Below are 21274 nucleotides of genomic sequence, written 5' to 3' on the forward strand. Positions count from 1 at the left end.
TAACATAAAAACAAGAGTTAGTGACGTTTAAAATCCGCTCTACCAGTTTTGTCCAAGATGGTGGGGAGGGGGGGGGGGCTTTTTCACCCACAAAAATCGCAGGATTTGTACTGGATCGGTTACTAGATAACTCTTTTAACACTTAGAAAAGAATTTTTTTTCCTCTAGCTTGTTTCATTATACAATCAACCGGTCAACGAAATACCCATATGGTATTCCAATGTGAACAATAATTTGCTATTGTATGTCAATTGTATGACCTTAATCTAACAAACTTATAACCCAAATATGTACTATATCATAACAGAGACTGTTCCAAAGACAAAACATAAAAAGACTGTCCTAAACGAATTAGCACCGCTACAATATTTTTTTTTCTGACATTACTAATCATCATCTTTAAAGGATAATGCATCTTAAGAGGAATTTAATTGGCGTTGAGTTAAGTTTTAGGGAACGACAATCATACAGCGTAACTATTAATTTTTTTCAAGACTGTCGCACACACACACATACACACACACACGCACGCACACACACACACACACACACATATATATATATGACGGGGCGCCAAACTGAATGTTCGCCCCGGGCGCCGGGAGGGGTCGCTACGCCTCTGCACGGTGATACCAAATATCATTTAAAGTATAGAACCTAGGCCTATCTGTTGTGTGATGATTACATGTGGACATAAAGTAACCGATATGTTTATTAATTTACACACTGAAAGAACTTTTGAGTCGCAAAACGTCATACCCCACACATTCACAAAAATCATGTAAGTTATCGTTTTAATTGAGGCCAATACAATTTCTGGATTTTCAAATGTCAAATAAAATGTAAGTGCGGATATTATGATACGAATGAATCGGTAAACAAAATAAACAATTTGGTATGTTCACATTCCAACAAATCAGGTCCCAGCGCAGTGGCGGAACTAGAAAAAAAAAGGCTCCCCCGCAAAGAAAAGATTAGGGCCCCCTATATATATATATATAAATATATATATATATATATATATATATATATATATATATATATATATATATATATATATATATATATATATATATATATATATATATATATATATATATATATATATATATATATATATATATATATATATATATATATATATATATATATATATTCATTTATTTATTTATTTATTTATTTATAAATATATCCTAACTGAGTAATTTAGTCTACTTCATTGCAATAAATAACCATTCTGAGAGATCAAACCAGAAAAAATTTAGTCCAAACTCATCTAGCTGTACGAAACACTCATTTAAATGCTGGTCAAAAATATATAAAGACGTTAGCTTGATTCGTGAATGGTTTCTCGCGTTATGTTTATTTTTTTCATTTTTGGCTTTTATAATATCAATTTTGAAAACATTGATTTTTATATCTATATTATTGTATAGTACGTCATATTTAAGTAGCAATTCAGAGAATCAATTGCTTTTTAATATACATAGTACAAAACTATTTAAATGAGCTTCGTGGGCATCCCTATTTTAAAGAAGGGCAGTAAGTCATGGAAGTAGTGTGAATGTTTACCTACCTTTCAAACTATAGCTCTTGTAGATTTTAAAATATTTTTCTACGCAACAATCTCTGCTATAGTAGATCTGTTGTTTTTTTTTTACAAAACCACTTTCAAGATGCATGAAAAACATAATTTTTGAAAAAAAAATTCAATGTTTTTTGGTAGGAACTGGGCCCCTAAACGTCCTGGCCCCCCCCCGCATTGCGGGGTCTGGCGGTATGGTAGTTCCGCCCCTGTCCCAGCGCCATCTTGAGAGCCAGACGTCTCAACTGCTGATGATGTACTCTCTCTGGCTGACTTCTGCTGGCTGAACGTTTGTTGATTTCATCGCCTGCTGAACTTCTCGTCCGCCAATCTGTGTCAAGGCCGCCCCAGCAGCGTGCCGGACTTGGGGTATGACGTCATTATGCCTGGGGAAGATTTGGATTGGACAGCTTTGAACGTGTGATCATTATAGCAATTTAATGTAGCCTTGCGTAGTCGGACAAGGGAGCATCGGATGCTAAGTGCTAACTCAGAAAGTGTAGAGTTAAGACCCCGGGTAGAGGCGGTTTTTTTTGCTGTGGTCAGCAACGTTTTTACAATTATTACATATACATTTTTTTTAAAAATTCTTGTACTTAAAAAGCGTGTTAAGATGGAGGAAAAAAACCCGATTGTTTTATTAATTCATTAACAATCTATTTTGCACCACCTCCCCAAGTATTTCGCCAAAAAGAGGAAATGTATATTTGCCATAGGAGTGTGAAAACTGACCACAAAAGCAGGAGTTTCTCAACGGCTTCCTGGCTTTTAAGGCAAGCCACCGCTTTACAGGCCTCCAGTCGTACCACGTGATCCCCGTCATCTAGCGAGTCGACAAGAGCCTTGACCGAGACGTGGTCAGTGGCCTGGATGCAGGTGGCCAGGGTGGACACACTGGCAGACCGGATGCTGGGGTCAGCGTCAGCCATGAGTGACCTCAGACACGTCAGGATTGTCGAGCTGAGGAACTTGCCTGCGTGAAAATCAAAATTCATATAAGTTTTCTTTGTCAACATTCACGAAACAAAATATTGTTTATTAAACAAGTTAGATTTGTGTGTGTGTTGCATTTAGATATGCAGTTTTTCAAAAAGTGTAGTATAAATTTAATTTAATCAATATTAACAAAAATATACAACAAATAATCCAGCCTGCTTCATTTTAATAATTCAATATGTTTCGTGTTTATTTGTGTGTCCAAAAGTAGCCAATGACAACGAAAATGCCAACCAATTTTTTTATTTTACCTTTCGCGTGAAAAAGTCGAATTACATGCTTTGTAAAATATTTAATTATATTGTATTGGTAAACTGAGTTTAAAAAGAAAACAAAAAACTATCCCTCAAATATTATTTCCAACAAAAACACATAGGTCTACTTATTTTCTTACAAACAAAATATTGACCCCACTCAATGAAAGTGAAAGGCAAGTAAAATATGAACACGCTATGTTGGACTATTAATGCTATGCTCTCTATTCTAAAGAGACAGAATCTGGGGGTTTTACCGATATTGTTAATAGCCACTGCCCTCACAGTAGAATTGGAATCGAAGACGTCACGCATGGCCTGCGTTACCATGGCAACAGAGTGAACCACTTCCCAAACATCTCTGTCTGTTCCCAAATCCTTGCAAAATTCTGGGAAAAAACAGTTAAAAATGTACATTGTTTTGTAACCCTAAATACTTGTACGACATACACATAAAAACAGCTAAAGGCGTTGAGGATTGTTTGTGGCTGGGCATACAACTGACCACACTATTCATTCATATGCAGAGGCCACATACACAGATGAGTTATACTTTATATGCCCCATGGACCGCTATGTTTAAAAAGATAACTTCACTAATATTTTTTTTTTTAATTCAATATTTTTATCTCAAACGTATTATCATTTTTGCATCTAATTTTTTTTATTAGAGTGGAACAAATATTTTTTAAAGCTTAACACATTCGTTACCCCGATCAAATTATCTCCCCCCCCCCCCCCCTCAGCCCCCCCCCCCCCCCGTGTAGCCCGGGTCACTGGTCAAGTGTAAAGGTTGAGATGCCCTCACCTATGAAGTTCTCCTTGCGTACCGTCCCGTCAAAGGTGAGTTCACTGCGCAGGACGTGGTCCAGGTGGGCGTGGCAGGACTTAGGGATGCTGCAGTTGATCAACTCACGGTACGCCTGCCGCAGGTCTTGCAGGAACCTGCGCAGTCGTGGGTTTTAATTAGCAGTCGGATTTGACGATTTGCTTTAAGTATTTTTATGTACAATTAAAAAAAAAAAAAAAAAAAAAAAACACATGAAAACCAACCGTAAAAAAAAATCAGTGTATTCAAAGAAAGCATAGTTTTGAGTCGGGTTAAAGGTAAAGGTTACCGGATAGGGCAAGAGTTGGTATGAGGATTATGGTTAGCGTGAGTCTGAGCGCACAAACGTTATATACGTCCTGTCAACGTTGTAGGAGGCACCCTTATAAGTTGATTAAATTCACGTCGTTTTTATCAAGGATATGACTTGTGTGATTTTATATAGATTTTTTCCCCAGGTCGTTGTAAAAAGGTCAACCTTGGCCACACATATTTAATCGAGATCAACATTGACCATTCATTACATCGACAATAGTTTCATCTGGTCTTTTATAAGCTTAACCAAGTGTCCCTGGGGCGTGAGCTAGTTTAATGTCTATTTTTGAGATCTTAATCTACATAAAAAAATAAAAATAAAACAGCCGTTACCTATCCCACGTGACCTTGGGGCCAAGGTCACCATAGTGTGTGTCCCAGAAGTGCGCAGCGGTCACGTGATTGCCCAGGTACAACATCCGCTTCAGTTTGTGTTGGCGCGAGATTTTCTCGCTTCTCGGCTTAGAGCTGACTTGACCAAAGTCCTGCCAGTAAGTAAACAAATGATTCGAAAATCGTAGAGTAGGCCTACCTAAAATAAAGTTTCTAACTTATGTCTTCGTCAGAACAAGCCTTATTTATAGCAACAGTAAACCAATGTAATAACTTTTGGCTTTCTTTCTTGTTTCAGCACAACAATACCCTAACCATTTCTAGCCATAGCAGTGGCGTAGCGAGGTCGGGTGTCACCCGGTGCGGCACTTAATGGTGTCACCCCCCAGAGGCGTAGCGACCCTTCCCGTGGACAAACTTTCAAATTTTCGATTTGCACCCCCCCCCCTCAAACTTTCGATTTGCACCCCCCTCAAGTTTTTCTCTATATATTATGCTATTTTTTGCCTTGGTGTCACCCGGTGCGGTCCGCACCCCCGACCCCCTCGCTACGCCGACCATTCTAGAACATCTAACTTGACAGATCACATGGCTTACAATCCCTAAAATTAGAACGTACCTCGTCAATGACGTCATATCCACCTATTACGCTAATTTCCTCCTTGACGTGGCGCACCATCTGTAGAATGGACAGGTCCAGCGTGTTCTTGACAGAGAGCTCAAACCACTTGTAGGACCCGAGTTGCAGCTTGCTGTGGAAGGGGAGGGGGTGGGGTAAGTTCGTGCGATTGTTAATTATTTAATTGTTGGTACTGTTGGCAGTGCCAGGTTATTTAGCGCCCTAGGCAAAACTTATTAAAACGCCCCCTTTCACACAATTAATTACTAAAACATCTGTATAAGAAAACAATTAATTAAAAGTGACATATTAATTTATTATCAATTGCATGCACGTTATAAGTAGACATCAAAATCACATTTCACTTCCCTCCATCGTCGCAAACGTTTGTACTAATTCCTTCAGTTCCAGTTTGCAAGCGTAATCACATTTTATTGAAATTGTTGCTAAGTCCACGAGTTTACTTTGTACGTTACTACATAGCCCCCCCCCCCCCTTTTAGAAAATTTTCAAGTGCCCCCCCCCCCCCCCCCCCCCCCCCCACGGGAGAAAAAGTCTGGGAAAAAAAACACTGGGAAGAAAACACAGTTCTTGTAGTGTAGGCTCTATGCAGACCTCCCAATGTGAGTTCTAGAACGAAACTTACCTGTTTTAGGCCTGACTGTCTTAAGTTATAATTGTAAAATGTCTATATTGTCTATATGAACCCTTAAGGAAGGATGAAACATATGAAAAAGACATTAATTAATTAGTTAATTAATTTGCGTCTAAGATGAATTTAGACGCATTAGTTGCACTATCTTATACTGTATGTCTAATAGTATTAACTATTGCAATCTACAACGGCTGCTGTTTTTGTTTTTCAACCTGATAATGCTAAAAAAAACCTTCCAAACTATTTTGTTTAGAACTTCTGCTCTATATAATATTAACAATAGCAAATAATAACTTAAAGTATTTATAAGAAAGCGGTCAACCAAAGTGCAGGAATTTGAAATGAATGTAAAGTTAAGCAACGAATTATCTCACATTTGGGCAGAGGCGTAGCGAGGGGGGGGGGGGGGCGGGGGGACGACATATGTCCCCCGGGCCAGAGGCGTAGCGACCCTTCCCGGCGCCCGGGTACAAACTTTCAATTTAGAGCCCCCTTCTCAAACTTTCGATTTGCAACCCCCCCTTAAACTTTCGATTTGCACCCCCCTCAAACTTTCGATTTGCACCCCCCCCCCTCAAACTATTTATCATTGAAAAATGCAGTTAAAATAACATTTTAATTTGGGTTTACAACCAATTTTGGCGCCCCCTAAGGACGGCGCCCGGGGACATATGTACCCCCCAGCCCCCACATCGCTACGCCTCTGCCCCGGGCGCCGACCTTAGGGGGCGCCGACCTTAGGGGGCGATTAAATGGGTTTGAAAAAAAATTGAAAGGTTGAGGGGGGGTGCAAATCGAAAGTTTGTTCCCGGGCGCCGTAAAGGGTCGCTACACCTGTGCATTTGCGGTCATCCATAAATGACGTCACGCTTTTTTTGACGATTGTTACCCCCTCCCCTCCGTCACACATTGTCACAAAAAGCCAGACCCCCCCCCCCTAAAATGACGCCACTCCTCAGCCTACAACCCCCTCAAAATTGCAGCTGAATTTTTTTTTAAACACCGATATTTACCCAAATTCTTGTCTGAACTCTGTCAAAATAGAGTATTTTGATCAATTCTTATTACAATTTATGAAAACCGTTTTCTAAAACGCGAAATAACGTCTAAAATTCGTTTTCCTACATTGCTTTTTTTAAAATGCTAAAGTGTGACGTCGCACAATCTGAACCCCACCCCCCACCCCCTCATCACGCACCGTCACACAATTACGGACCCCCCCTCCCCTACGAGTGTGACGTCATTTATGGACGACCCCTTTGGAACACTGTTTCTTCCAGAATTTTTTCTCCGGGGGGGGGGGGGGCACTTGAGATTATCGGGGAGGGGGGGTCAACATTTTTCGGGGGGGGGGGGCGGACACTAGTAAAAGTGTATGTTTACTATATAAATTCCACCCCCCCCCCCCCCCGAACTTCCAGAAGTTCGGCCATCTCCATTACCACAAAAATTAGGATATTTAACTCTAATGTCAAGGCAGTTCTGCTGTATGGAGCAGAGACATGGATAGTCTCCAAGGCAAGCACAGCAAAGATTCAGACCTTCATGAATAGATGCCTTAGACAGATACTGAAACTGAGATGGCAGGTCAAAGTGACGAACTTGGAACTATGGAGGAAAGCTAGGCAGGAGCCTATAGGTGTGCAAATAAGAAGGAGGAAGTGGCGCTGGGTGGGTCACACACTGCGAAAGGCTCACACAAATGTTACACGCCAAGCGCTTGAGTGGATCCCCAGGGAAAGCGGAAGAGAGGGCGCCCAAGACAGACCTGGAGGCGGAGTCTTCTTGAAGAACTGAAGCCAACAGGGATGTCTTGGGAGATGTCAAAATTAATAGCCGAGGATAGGAAGAAATGGAAAAATGGAAGGAAATGGTGGAGGCCCTATGCTCCATAAGGAGCAAAGAGGACTAACAAAAAATAACCCCCCCCCCCCCCGAAGAGATGCCTGGAAGAAACTGCTTTGGAAATACTGATACCAAAATTGTATTCAAGGGAAATAACTTTCACAAAAATAGCTAAAATAACCCAGTGTTACTAAGACATGCTTGAAAAACACAATGAAACGCTCTAAATTTCATTATATCATTATTATAAGATATCTTTTATATTAAATATGTAACCGTGTCAAAAAAATATTTTACTATTTGACTACTAAATTATAGGTTTTGTTTGAAAGTCTAAAAAATGGTAGCTTTATTATAACACACTTTTAGCCAATTTTAATGATATACATTCCCTAATTATGATTGGACTTCAAAATCTGAATAGTTACAATTTTGGATCCCCCAAAATAAAGGGACATCTTTCACAAAAATAAATACGTAAAGTATTTCTAAAATTATTGATTGAATATTTTTAAAAATTATAATTTGAAAAAAAAAAACAACAACCAAGTTTACGAATAGTTACAGATTCCAGCCAATATATTATATATTAAAACTTTAAGAGCAGTAATATAGATTCCTAAAAAACTAAGATTTTTCAGCTAGAAAACGCATACATTTATTTATAGTATGTTCCGTCCGTACTAGATTCACAACACATATCAAACGTTGATTCCTAAACATAACTAGGCTTGATGCTCCAGAACTACGACACCAACTCCCTTAACTTCACCATGCTCTACAAACGATACTCCAAATCAACAACGATTTCACTGGACCTACTACTACACGCTAACAGCCAACACATTTCGATACCTTAATACCACAAGAATCAATACTCCCGAACTCCAGAACTCCGATACTTCATCACCTGCATTCTCATTTCTCTACTACCAATCTGATTCCACTAGACCAAACTACACGACAACAGCCAAATAAAAAATACGACACTTAGACACTTATTACTTTATACCTTCCACCGTTACTCCCAAATCTAAACGATTCATCAAAACTTACCAAACAAGTGATAATACTTTGAAAAAACCCCGTCATTACAAAACTCTATACACCAGAACAGATTTTTAATTCAGTCAGAGAAAACCAGATTTTTACAAGCCTTATTAAAACACAAAAGGTGCACGTGTTTTTGAACGCCTCGTTATACGCTGGAGCGATCACTAAATCAACATTAAAATTAGATAACCGTTTGAAATGTTCCAAATTTAAATTACGAACGTATTTAATCGTTTTCTACATCAATTATGTGACACCAAACTAAAAAGGCAGAGTGACTGGTAAAAAGCGCCCCGACCTTTCCAAATTAGGGAGGTGGGGTTGGATTTTCACCTTCGCGAATAAATATAGGTCTATATAGAACTAATTTTGGGGTGAGGGTGCATAATAGATAGTTCGTCCTGGGCGCCGAAACAGATCGCTATTCTTTTCTATATTACCATCCATAGATTGTAAAAGATAATCAAAGTTGTTAATTATTAGGTACTTTTTGATAATAGCGATTAAACCTTTTTTGCGCCCCCCCCCCCCCCCCCACTAAGGATGGCGCCCTGGGCGACCGCCTAGTTCGCCTGTTGGGCTACCGGGAAAGAACCGGAAAATGTTCTGCTGATGAGGAAATCATGAAGAGAAGATGGGACTGAACAGAGTACACCATACGCACTCAGCCTAACCTAGGCAATCATTTAGATGGAACCCGCGAGGAAAGCATAGGAAGAGGTCGACACCTTGATGCCGACACCACAAAAATGGGCTACACTGGGAATCAAATTGAGAAGTTGGAGCAGGACAGCGCACTCTGGGAATCTTTGGTTGGTGGCGGCGTTGATGATACTTGTCAGTTTCGTAGAGTCAGCGTTTCGTGATATAAGTTACCATTAGGGCTTGGCTTATGCATACGCGTCACAAGGTTGGGGTTGTGGGATTGGGTGGGGGGGGGGGGGGGTGAGACTGGGTACTACACCAGTTGATATGTGTAGTGATGTAAGCGACGATTACACGTCAACCACGAATTTACCATGAATTACATGAAGACACATACCCCCAATCCACTTTTAACACATCGGTAAATACTTCAAATAGCCTACATGCACACACATATACCATACGGATTTTTGAGATGATAAAAAAAATTAATGGGGGGGGGGGGGAGGGGCATTGGGGATACTAATAGTAACAGATTCTGTTTTACATTCTTAACTATGAGATCAAGAAAATTAAAACAAATTTAAAAATACTTCACACTCAACACTAATATCTCTTTAGTTTTTACAACACATTTCAACCAATGATAGTGTAATTATCATGTAACTTACATGCCCATCTCCATCGTGGTGATGACGTCAAGCGGCAGGTCAACCGAGACGGGAAAGATGACCTTGTCGCAGATCTGAGCCAATGAGACTTGGTCTCTCAACGGTCGAAGATTGACCGTGTCCGACTTTAGAAGGACCACCAGCATCTAGAAAACAGATTTTAACAAAAGTTGGGGATGTTAGACTAACCGTGTCCAGATTTAGCACAACTACAAGCACCCAGAAAAATGGATTCCAGATTTTATTTAAAACGGGCAATAGCTTTATATGCGTAATACAGAAACATAAAATTAATTAGAAATTAATATTTAGTTAGAAATACATCAGGGTGAACTATAGCTTATATTACTTATAAAATAAGAGCATTAATTAATTAACGCTAAAACTAGTTTATTTTAATTAATTACATTATTAAATCGTGGCTAATTGGTTTTAGACGTATTCTGTTAAATATTTTTTCTTCTTAATCTAGGGCAGACACGACTTTAGAGGATCAATCATCAATCAATAAAAAAAATATTTAAATAATGTTCTTCAAGTTTGATCCTCGACTTGAACAATCAAGCACGAGTCTAATGACACAGTCCAGGTTTGGAATCTTCGGGATGACGCCGCGTCATCTGGTGCCTCACCTGGCTGTGGAGATCTACGGGTAGACTCCAGCAAGGGGGGGGGGAGGATCTTCACCTCCAGCGTTAAACAAGCCATCGTAAGTTTGACAAAAACACTTTATTTTACAGTTGACGATAAAATCTTCCTTCGTAGCTTTGACAAAAACACTATTTTATAGTTGACGATAAAATCTTCCTTAAAGTTTGACAGGAAATCTCCCAATGAAATCTTTCTGTTTACGTTTGTAATAAAATCTCACCTTACAGTTGACCACAGCTTGAGCGGCCAACTGAAAATCTTCCTCAGTGGTGATGGATTTGATTCTAGACAGCCAGACGGTCAGACCTGCAGACTCCATCGATTCTGTAACAGTGTGTACCGGCATAAGTTGTGTTTACATAAATAACAGTCTGTAACAGTGGCTACCGGCATAAATTTGCGTTTACATAAATAACAGTCTGTAACAGTGGGTACCGGCGTAAGTTTGTGTTTACAGAAATAACAGTTTGTAACAGTGGGTACGGGCATAAGTTTGTGTTTACATAAATAACAGGATTTCGTTTAAAAAAATTACTGTCATAATCTAGTGTTTTAATACACATAACTTATAGTTGTAGCGCTGCGGTAAAACATTATGACACAGTGCCTGTATGCAATCTCACTTGACATATGACATTGTTGCATGTTGTAAAGAACATCTCAACAAACGTGAAACTTCACTTGTCGCTTTCATGTTTTTATTTAGTTATTTATTTTATTTTTATTTTTTTGGTGGGGGGGGGGGGTGTCTATTTTTAGTATCTAGGCTAAAAAACTTGAAATTTAAAAAATCATTAAATATTTTTTTTCTTCAATAAATACATATTTTAAAATGATAATTAATGACGGCCTGGCATAGCGGTAGAGCGCTAGACTGCTAATCCGAACTCGAGTCCGGGTTCAAGTCAGTAGAGCTTCATTGAGTCCACCCAGCTTTGATGGGTACCTAACTCACGTTAGGGAGAATAAAGAAGGCTGAGCATAGTGCTGTCCACACAAACCCTTTATATGCCGAGGTCACAGAAAAAGGTGAACGCTACTTCAAGTTCGCCATGGACCGTCAGATTCGGAAAAGGCACTTTACTCTCAATACACTGCGTTGTTCCATGCTTGACTCTGGCTACAAATAAATCCTCAACACAGATAAAGTAGGGTAGGCTACTTTGATATAATAAAAACTGGGAATGATTGTTTTTTCAATGTCAGCTATGGAGATGCGATGTGATGAATCAAAGGACCGACTAAAGGGTTAAATACATGGACATATTTTTGACTTTTGTGACGTAGATGCAATTTGATGAACCAAAGGGCCGACTTAAGGCTAAAATACATGGACATACTTTTGACTTTTGTGACTTAGATGCAATTTGATGAACCAAAGGGCCGACTTAAGGGTTAAATACATGGACATACTTTTGACTTTTGTGACGGTATCATCCAAAGCGCCGTAACACAGCACGACATCTTTGGGCGGCAGTTTTCTCGCCATCTTGGTGACCGTGTCGGAGCTCTTCACCAGACTGCTGGGGGGAGGCGAGAAAGGTTCGTCTATGAACAGCTGGAACACCTGCGAGGTCGTCTGCACCACCTCTGGCTCGTCGTGGTTCGATGACGCGCTCGATTTGACGTCATCTTCGGGGGGTGGTGGGGGCGGGTCTTGTATGTAGGTGATGTAAGTGCTACCCCTCTTGCCGGATGTTTCTTTTGAGGCTGGGACTTGCTGCCAAGCATAAAGATTCGTTTTAGAAACACATTTTGATAAAGTTACCCAGAGGCGTAGCGACCCTTCCCGGCGCCCGGGGACAAACTTTCAATTTGGCGCCCAGCTCGGGAGCAAATTTTCAATGTGCACCACCCCCCCCCTCAAATTTTCGATTTGCACCCCCCTCAAACTATTTATATTGCAAAAATGCCAGTTTAATTTGTTTTTACAACCCATTTAGGCGCCCCCTAAGGTCGGCGCCCGGGGACATATGTACCCCCCTGCCCCCCCCCCCCCCCCCCATCGCTACGCCTCTGAAGTTACCGAGTCAAAAAGAGAGATAACTTTGATTCACAGACTGGTTCTGCTTCAAAGAATTTCGCCAGTACAAAAAATGATCTGAGGCGTGTCTTGTAGAATCATTATGTAACATCCTTGTCACTAGGCTAACCGTGTACCTTGCCGCGTAGCCTTGCAACTACAACAGATAAATACAAGCCACAGGTAGATTCGTGATTACCTATGTGAACGGGTTATCTTACAAACTTTATACACCCGGCCAGCGGGTTGGAGAAACTTGACAGTTTGTTATTGTTCAAAGATTTATGCTTAGGGGACGCCCATAAAAGATCTGATTCAAGCTAGTTTTTATACTCCACCCTCCCTGAATTGTCACACATATTCACAAAAATCAGACACACCCTCCCTTAATTCGACGCCACTAAGTTCAAAACCTCCTCTGGATTTGAACAAAAATGATTGTATCTCAAATTTTCTATCATATACATTATATAAAATAAATCCTAATTAACACTTTCTTACACCCCAGTTTACTCATAATATTTCGTCACAAATATTTAAACAACCCAGTCTCCCAGTTCAAACCTGTGCGCCCCCCAGTTCGAATCTCCATCCCTGTAGAGTGTAATGTCTTAAGAGACTTCATTTAGGGACGCCCTCACTCACTCGCTCGCCTCAACTCTGCTCACACACAGTGTTTATACTCCGATACAGTGGCGAAGGCCGGGGGTGTTAAGTAGGGGGGGAGTGTCACAGCCCCCACACACCATGACCAACCCCCGACTACGCCACTGCCCAGACTCACCTGCGCGTCCCTCCCGTTGATGCTCAGGGAGACGGGGGCCGTGCTGCTCGCTAGGATGACCTGGGTCCCCCTTTTGATGACGTCATCTTGTGGGTTCGGGAAGGTTTTGATGACGGTTGACTGGCGATTCTTGGTGTCCTTCGGTTTATCCCTGTGTGCGACACCATTTGTTTGGTGTTTGACACCATTTGCTGGACGGGTGACACCATTGGTAAAATGGGGGACAGCATTCGGCGGGAGGACTGGTGATGGAAGTAACAACGTTAAAAATTAACATAAAATCAAAATCACACAAGAATTTTTTGTTTTAAATTACCAAGTATGTGACGGTACGAAAAAAAAATTAAGACAAATATTTGCAGCTTTATATACGCCATCACAGCAAGCATCAGCAAAGACAGTTTTTCGCATCCGACGTATCAGAAATTATTTTATACAGTCTAGACTTAAAGCGTCTTTTCCAACACAAGAATACCAAATGTTTTATTGCACTTGTTTGTTTCCATGACAACAGCTTCTGGAAGATTGTTCTGGACATGTTTGTGTACAAGCCCAGACAAATACCTCCCACTCGTCCACCGTGACTCACTAATCAACACGAGTAAATCGTATGGTTGATTAACATATAGGCCTACTTCGTTGGTAGTCGAGGTAAAAGTAGCCTATATTATTTTCTTAAGGACAGTTTATCGACCATTTAATCCAGCGAGGTTTCTTAATTTAAAACTACGGTCGTCAGACTTTTAAGAAGAATTTTTGTTCACCCAGCTCTGATTAGTACCTGCCTCTCGTAAGGAAAAGTACAGGCGGCTGGGCATAGTGCTTACCACACTATCCTTTCATATGCCGAGATCACAGGAACTGGTAAACTCTACTTCACTTTCCCAATGGACTGTCAAGTTTCAAAGGGAATTTTACTGCATTTTAAAACTAAAAAAACATCGTTTTTCCACATAGAAAAGCAAAACCCACCTCCATATTGTCCCCTAAATTGCACCTGCTCGTAATATTGTTTAGCTGACCATTCATCGTAGCTCAGCGAGTGGCGGTCCTCAAACTGGGGGTACGGTGACGTGACCGGGTAGGCCGAGAGTCTGCCGGCCGGATACTCGGGCTGCCCGGCAAACTTGCTGTGCCGCACGTACCCGGGGTAGAGGGTGTACGGCTGGTAGAGGCTGCTGGGTCGGGCTGGATCTGGCAGAAAGTGGAGTTTGTGTGACACATGGGGTGTGTGGTCATTGGGGCGTCTGACACATGGGGTGTGTGGTCATTGGGGGGGGGTCTGACACATGGGGTGTGTGGTCATTGGGGGGTCTGACAAAATAAAGGGGCGTCTGACAAACTGGGGTGGGCGTCTGACAAACTGGGGTGGGCGTCTGACAAACTGGGGTGGGCGTCTGACAAACTGGAGTGGGCGTCTGACAAATAAAGGGGCGTCTGACAAATAAAAAGGGCGTCTGACAAAATAAAAGGGCGTCTGACAAAATAAAGGGGCTTCTGACAAAATAAAGGGTCGTCTGACAAACTGGGGAGGGCGTCTGAAAAATAAAGGGGCGTCTGACAAATAAAAAGGGCGTCTGACAAAATAAAAGGGCGTCTGACAAATAAAGGGGCGTCTGACAAAATAAAGGGGCGTCTGACAAAATAAAGGGGCGTCTGACAAATAAAGGGGCGTCTGACAAATAAAGGGGCGTCTGACAAATAAAAAGGGCGTCTGACAAAATAAAAGGGCGTCTGACAAACTGGGGAGGGCGTCTGAAAAATAAAGGGGCGTCTGACAAATAAAAAGGGCGTCTGACAAACTGGGGTGGGCGTCTGACGAAATGAAGGGGGCGTCTGACGAACTGGGGTGGGCGTCTGACAAAATGAAGGGGGCATCTGACAAATCAAATGGGCGTCTAGAAAGTTTTTGCATGACCAAAAAAAAGGGCGTCTGATAAACGAATTGACGTCTGACAAAATGTGAGGATGTCCCTCGTGAAAATTCAGAACGCCCCACATTCAGCAGATGTACATTGCTGCAGTGTGTCTGCTCACACAGACGATGCTACACGTGAGGTTTTACTCACCAGCATATCTGCGTCTTTCCACAGGTGGCGCTGGAGTGTCCAGGCAGTTCCCCATGGTCACAGCTCTCTAGTGACGTCACGTTCTTCTCTTCATCTTAATATGGCGCCCTGCACATTTATTTTCAGCTGGGGCGCTGGAAATAGAGCAAAACCGAACCACGATATATACATACACATAAATATATGCCTGTGTGTCTGTGTATCCTTGTATTGCGCAAGTAGCTCTTTCTATTGAGGAGGACAATCCAGAAAACTCTGAAAGAACTTGAAGGTGGGCGGGGGTGGGGTCTAATTTGCACGAAGTATGTACCTGTTATCTCATACGTTCAATAAAGTTGCAACAACTGCACGAATTAACATACACGTACACATCCCTATGCTAACATAAACACTTTTACGTAAATATATACATACGGCAATACATACATACCCGAACATACCCTTCCTGCTCCCATAAGTCCTATGTGTCACATATTGTAAATAACTTAGGAAACCAAGGCCTACTTCTAGAACTCTACACTTACATAGCCTGGCATCTGAAGGTCTCACTGAGAGCCTGCGACACCCGGAAGCTTGAATGCCTTACTGGCTATTCAAGTGCGGTGTTCCAGGTGACTGGGTCACACAAGTAAAACGGTCGCAGAGATAACCATCACGTGACAAGCAGTTCCCGCCAAGGCTGTCCCGTTATACGATCTCACGTCCCATATAACGACATACAAGGCTGTCCCGTTTTACGATCTCACGTCCCGTATAACGACAGACAAGACGTCTCTCCGACACGATCTAATTAATGCCTCGTATAGCGACAGACAAATTAGTTCAGTGAAATTATCTCACGACTCGTACAACGACAGACAATATAGTTCCGTGATACTATCTAATGCCTCGTATAGCGACAGGCAAATTAGTTCCGTGATACTATCTAATGTCTCGTATAGCGACAGACAAATTAGTTATATACGATGTCATGATGTTATGCTTCATACAGCAATCGACCAGTCAATCTCGTAACACGATCTCATGCCCCGTACAACGACATACAGCAACTTGTGTAACTGGTTTCAAGTGAATAGACTTGTAGGCTTACAAGTAAGTTTTTAAAGATGATCAATTTACTGTCAGTCATAAAAAAAACCTCTTTTCGCTAGGCATGGGTATGCAACAATCAACTTTTAATACTTAACATACAAAATTGACCCTCGAAATGAACGTTATGTTACAGCCCCTAGTGATGGTGCCCTCGAGTCGCATTATGTTAACGATATATATATATATATATATATATATATATATATATATATATATATATATATATATATATATATATATATATATATATATATATATATATATATATATATATATATACATATATATATATATCCAAACGAGGACGTATAAAGCTATTTATTTCTCAGATTATATGAGATTTATAAATTATTATTTTTAATCGTAAAGTGATGTTGTATCGAAGTGTAACAGTATATATGCGCGGAAATGGTGGTGGGTTGGTGGAGATGGGGTGATACCCGGAAATGCAATTTAATATGAGCAGTGGTGGTCTATATAAGTGTTATAAAAGCATATGGTGGATCGTAAACTTCAAATTGTCGATTTTATACAGTGTGTAATGCCATGTCGAAGCTGCTAGACAACAGCACTTATCGTTATATTTATCTTCATGTTCATCGTTATCTCAGCGGTGTGATAGCCCATGGGTTACAACTTAGGTTAAAGTTTCATTGCGTAATCCACTCGCATAAAACTAGACTGTATACAATCAACATAATTAATTACCGTAAAAAATAAACCGGGAGTGATCTCCCCTAAACTTTCTCGAATATTCTTATATAAAATAACAGGGGATGGGAACTCGGGCTATAGACATGATTTTTAATCCATTTTAAATACTTAAAGTTTTAAAAATAGAATAAAATCTCGTAGACAAATTAATTGCACACCAAGTGAACGCGAATAAAAAAGCGCATAATAGTGCGCAATATTATTAGTACTTTTAAAATTTACATTAGTTTTTTGAGAAATCGGAAGTAGCGTAAATAAGTACTTCCGGTCAACGAAAAATTCTCAAAATTTGACAGAAGGTAGAGAATTAGATCTTTTACTTACATATCAAATTTCATTTATCTATCTGAAATAGTACTCAAGTTATAGGCTTTTGAAAAATTCAAAGTAGAAAAAGTACCACTTCCGGTTATCCGAAATCGCTCAAAAGTTGATACGGATCTACGATTTTGATAAAATACTTATATATGAAATTTCATCAACCTAGCTGTAACGGTACTCAAGTTATCGTGTTTACACACGGACACACACACACACAGACACACAGACATACGGACAGAATTGCAAAGCCCAGTTTTTCAGACTGGAATACGCATAAAACCTTTTAATTTTGATAAATCTGGATTGATAATTTTTGCCCGATTAAAATAAGTCCTCTATACTTCGGATGTGATGAAGGACTGAGGTGTAATACGGTGAAAATAGTTAAAATTTCAAGTGATTTTTGTGCACGATTACAATACTTTCTCTATACTTCGTATATACGAGAAAGTAAAAAACGATAGCTATAGCAATACTTGTAACTGCTAACACCAAAAGTCCTTAGTTCTGACCCCCCCCCCCCCTACTTCTAGAAAAGGGGTAGTTTGCTCGGAAACAGCAACCCCAGCAACCCAACAAGGAGAGAAAACTCCAAAAATCAAAGAAGTGCCGGTATTACATGCAAAACCCTGTACATTTATTAGTAGGCGCCTACTCAACAACTGACGTTTTATAGATATAAACACATCTTCAACACCCCCCCCCCCCACACGCATGCACGCACACACACACACACACACAAACACACACTTGGCAATACTGTCAACATTCCGCATACTTGCCAATACTCAACACGTTCGTAACAAAAAAATCTCACTTGTCAAGTGTTGAGATCTAAACTTTAAAACTACCTGATCTAATTTCTTACCTGTTGCATGCACCTGTATGGGCTTCTGTTTTCTCTAAAACGTAATATCCTTATAACAGAAACAGAGTCACTTTTATTTTATCCACATGCATAGATACTAACATTTTATTATCCTGTCATCGCTGAGAGTGCTAACGGGATTGTAAGAATTCCTGGTGTATAAAAACAACTTAACACACTAGTAACATACGACAAGTAAGATATTCCCCAAATATCGAGTAGTAATAGCGTTGGTGTGTCAGTAAACATATTACTGCTACACGCTGGGACGTCTTTTGACTTCCACAAAGCAGCGTGAACCGCCGTTCTACATCAGAATTTAGCTTTACCCAGTTGTAACGAAATCTTAAGGCAACACCTCCCCACTGTACACTCACACTCACACACTCACGCACTTACACACACACTTTTTCTCTCTAAGTTGAACAGCTGTAGTAGTTGCTTTCTATAGCTAATTGATATAAGTTTATGAAAAAAACATGACATTTGATGGCACTTTCATATGTAATATTGCTTTATGGAAATGCAGTATTTAAGGTTTTGCCACCTGGACTTATTGTATAGGGCAGCGGTCAGCAGGTTCCAAGTTTTAGAAATATTAGAAACATTTGGAACCAGCTTTTTCAACCTGCGCTTTTTCTTTAAACGTAAATAAACAGTGGTCAATTACATTTCAAGTAAATATTTTCTTTTCCTTTTTCGCTTGACTTAAGAAAACAAATACTTTCCTTGCGGAAATTAGATAAATAATAGAGTCAATTGACCTTACTCGCGGAGTTGCCCTTAGATTTAAAGTTCCCTTTGGGTACCTTGCTCATTGACCTGTAAATCTACCCGTGGAGTAAAGTTACCTCTGAATTAATCCTTAGATTTACCCTAGGTAAGCATACAGGTCTACACGCGGAGATAACCATTGAGTTATATGACATTAACAGTATAGTATCCCGTGAATTTACCGAGTTTTACGCTGGCATAGAGCAGTATCACCAGTCCCAAGATTGACACAGTTGCGTGACTCTGTCCTCTATGAAGAAACATTGAACATTAAACTTGTGTTTGTTCAGATCCAGTTTGGTTGGCGTGCCGTTTAGCTCCGCTAGATCAAGGAATGTACCAACCCGCTTATCTGGGGTTAAAAATAACTTGCCTTCAGGTACACATGAACACCTTTTCATCAAAAGAAAATATCACATAATTGGATGGGGTAATTTTTTTAAATAACTATCTTGACAAGGGCGTAGCTGGGGTGTGTCGAACCCTTGACACTGAGCGAAAAACACGGCAGACCGACATTAAAAAACAAATAACGGCTACTCAACGCATTCACATACAGTAACGTATTATCTCTAGTGCTAACTTAAGCCTTAATCCAGTGGTAATGTTAACGATTTAATCCAAAGCAATATTAAAACCATTTTTACCGTAGCAAGCGATTAAGTCAGTAGGCAACTTCCCCATCAACAGTAAAAAAAAAACTTTTCGCCAAGGTTAAACCTTAACCTAAAATCTAAACAAAAACATCGATACCAGCTAGCAAAAATTATCAGTACTGATTGTCAAAATTTCGATACCGGCTGACAAAATATCAATATCGTTGATAACTGATGACAAAACAGCGATACCAGCTGGCAAAACATCGATACCGACTGGCATTACAGCGATACCAGCTGGCAAAACATCGATACGATACTGATTGTTTAGCTGGTGTTTCAATTAGAACCGAGTATGAAATAACATCACAAGTACACCATTCTGATGGTGCAGGTTCGAATCCCGGTTCAGCTAGATCCTAGCCAGGGTTTGGTTCTGGGCCACACGGTTTGAGGTGGGGGGTGTACAGCCGGGTTGTCAGTAATATAAATCTTGCACACAAGTCGATATATTAAACAAAATCAATAGCATTCACAAATCGATAGGCGACGATACGCGTATTTCAGCGTATCCTGGTTTGATACGTTCAGTACTGTCGACCATCGCCGTGTGTAAGTAGTGTCGTGTAGAGTGAATTACTAGGTTACAATGTCTAATACTCTAATGGTGCATGCTGGGATGTATGTGATGGTGTGTCATTGGTATTCTTAATGTAAAAATTAAATCTATTTTAACACGATTTTACGAATATTAAACCAATTTGAAAACAAATTTATAGTGTAAATTTAATTTTTTTTTCTATGTGTACGCGCCTTTGCATGTGTGTTGTGCGTATGGAGTGTGTATTATTGCGTATGTGTATGCATGCCTGTGTGTATGTGTATGTCAACGTGCATTAGTTTCCATTCATTGTTCACCCCAAAATCAGAGTTTCTTTCAGGCATCTATCTATTGGGGGGGGGGGGCACATCAAAATCGTCACTCCCCGAACTAAACAGAATTTACATTTAAAAATGTATACTTTTACTAATGCCTCCACCTCCCTTGAAAATTTAGCCCCCCCCCTACCCCGATAAAGTTTTACATGCCCCCCCCCCCCCACCTCGGAGAAAAAAAGACTGAAAGAAACACTGCCGAAAATGAATTTAAATCAGCCAGTTTGTGAAAGCACGCGAAGACTGAGTGACGTGCTGTCCTGATTGCGAAAACTCCATTGAGCGACAGAGGGCGCCTCTCTTGAGTGCTACCCACAACCATTGAATGGTATACTGCTTACGCTGTGTTTACCCGTCAAATTAGTCAACGACACACCAGTAGGTCTACACACCGGAAATAGAAACAATTTTTACAGAAAATGGAAGACCCAACATCGTGTTTGACGCCTCTTGAAGCAACACAAATCAACTTTCTCAAATCGGTCTTGATGCAGTTTAAGCCACTGAGAAAGAAATGATACTTTTAACAGTAGTGTTACTTTCAGACATCTCTCACCTCGGCCCCCCCCCCCTCCTTGGACAAAATATAATTTACATAGAAAATATATACCCACCCCCTCGAAACATTTACCCCCCCCCCCCCACA

General features: G+C 40.5%; 1 protein-coding gene across 1 annotated transcript; it reads right to left on the bottom strand.

The window, feature by feature from the left end:
* Positions 1–1315: 1315 nt before the first annotated feature.
* On the bottom strand, positions 1316–18525 carry LOC131951049 (uncharacterized). The gene is made up of 13 exons (XM_059313316.1): positions 18323–18525; positions 15328–15461; positions 14231–14452; positions 13259–13500; positions 11865–12171; positions 10672–10775; positions 9801–9946; positions 4932–5064; positions 4313–4464; positions 3644–3780; positions 3093–3224; positions 2318–2558; positions 1316–1971 (listed from the first exon to the last, which is right to left on the bottom strand). Exons 2-13 carry the CDS (start codon positions 15380–15382, stop codon positions 1827–1829), a joined length of 2016 nt encoding a protein of 671 aa, XP_059169299.1. The 5' UTR covers positions 15383–15461; positions 18323–18525; the 3' UTR covers positions 1316–1826.
* Between the last annotated feature and the right edge of the window lie 2749 nt (positions 18526–21274).

Source organism: Physella acuta, unplaced genomic scaffold (genome assembly GCF_028476545.2).
Source record: "Physella acuta isolate Inbredline_101_S28 unplaced genomic scaffold, ASM2847654v3 ptg000794l, whole genome shotgun sequence".
Lineage (NCBI taxonomy): Eukaryota > Metazoa > Mollusca > Gastropoda > Physidae > Physella > Physella acuta.

Excerpts from the sequence above, each read along its gene's own strand:
- LOC131951049 (XM_059313316.1), bottom strand. The coding sequence starts at position 15,382 with ATGGGGAACTGCCTGGACACTCCAGCGCCACCTGTGGAAAGACGCAGA. Across the intron at positions 9,947-10,671 it reads AAGCTGTGGTCAACTGTAAG|ATGCTGGTGGTCCTTCTAAA; the intron begins GTGAGATTTTAT and ends TCTGTTTTCTAG. Across the intron at positions 2,559-3,092 it reads AGTGGCTATTAACAATATCG|GCAAGTTCCTCAGCTCGACA; the intron begins GTAAAACCCCCA and ends ATTTTCACGCAG.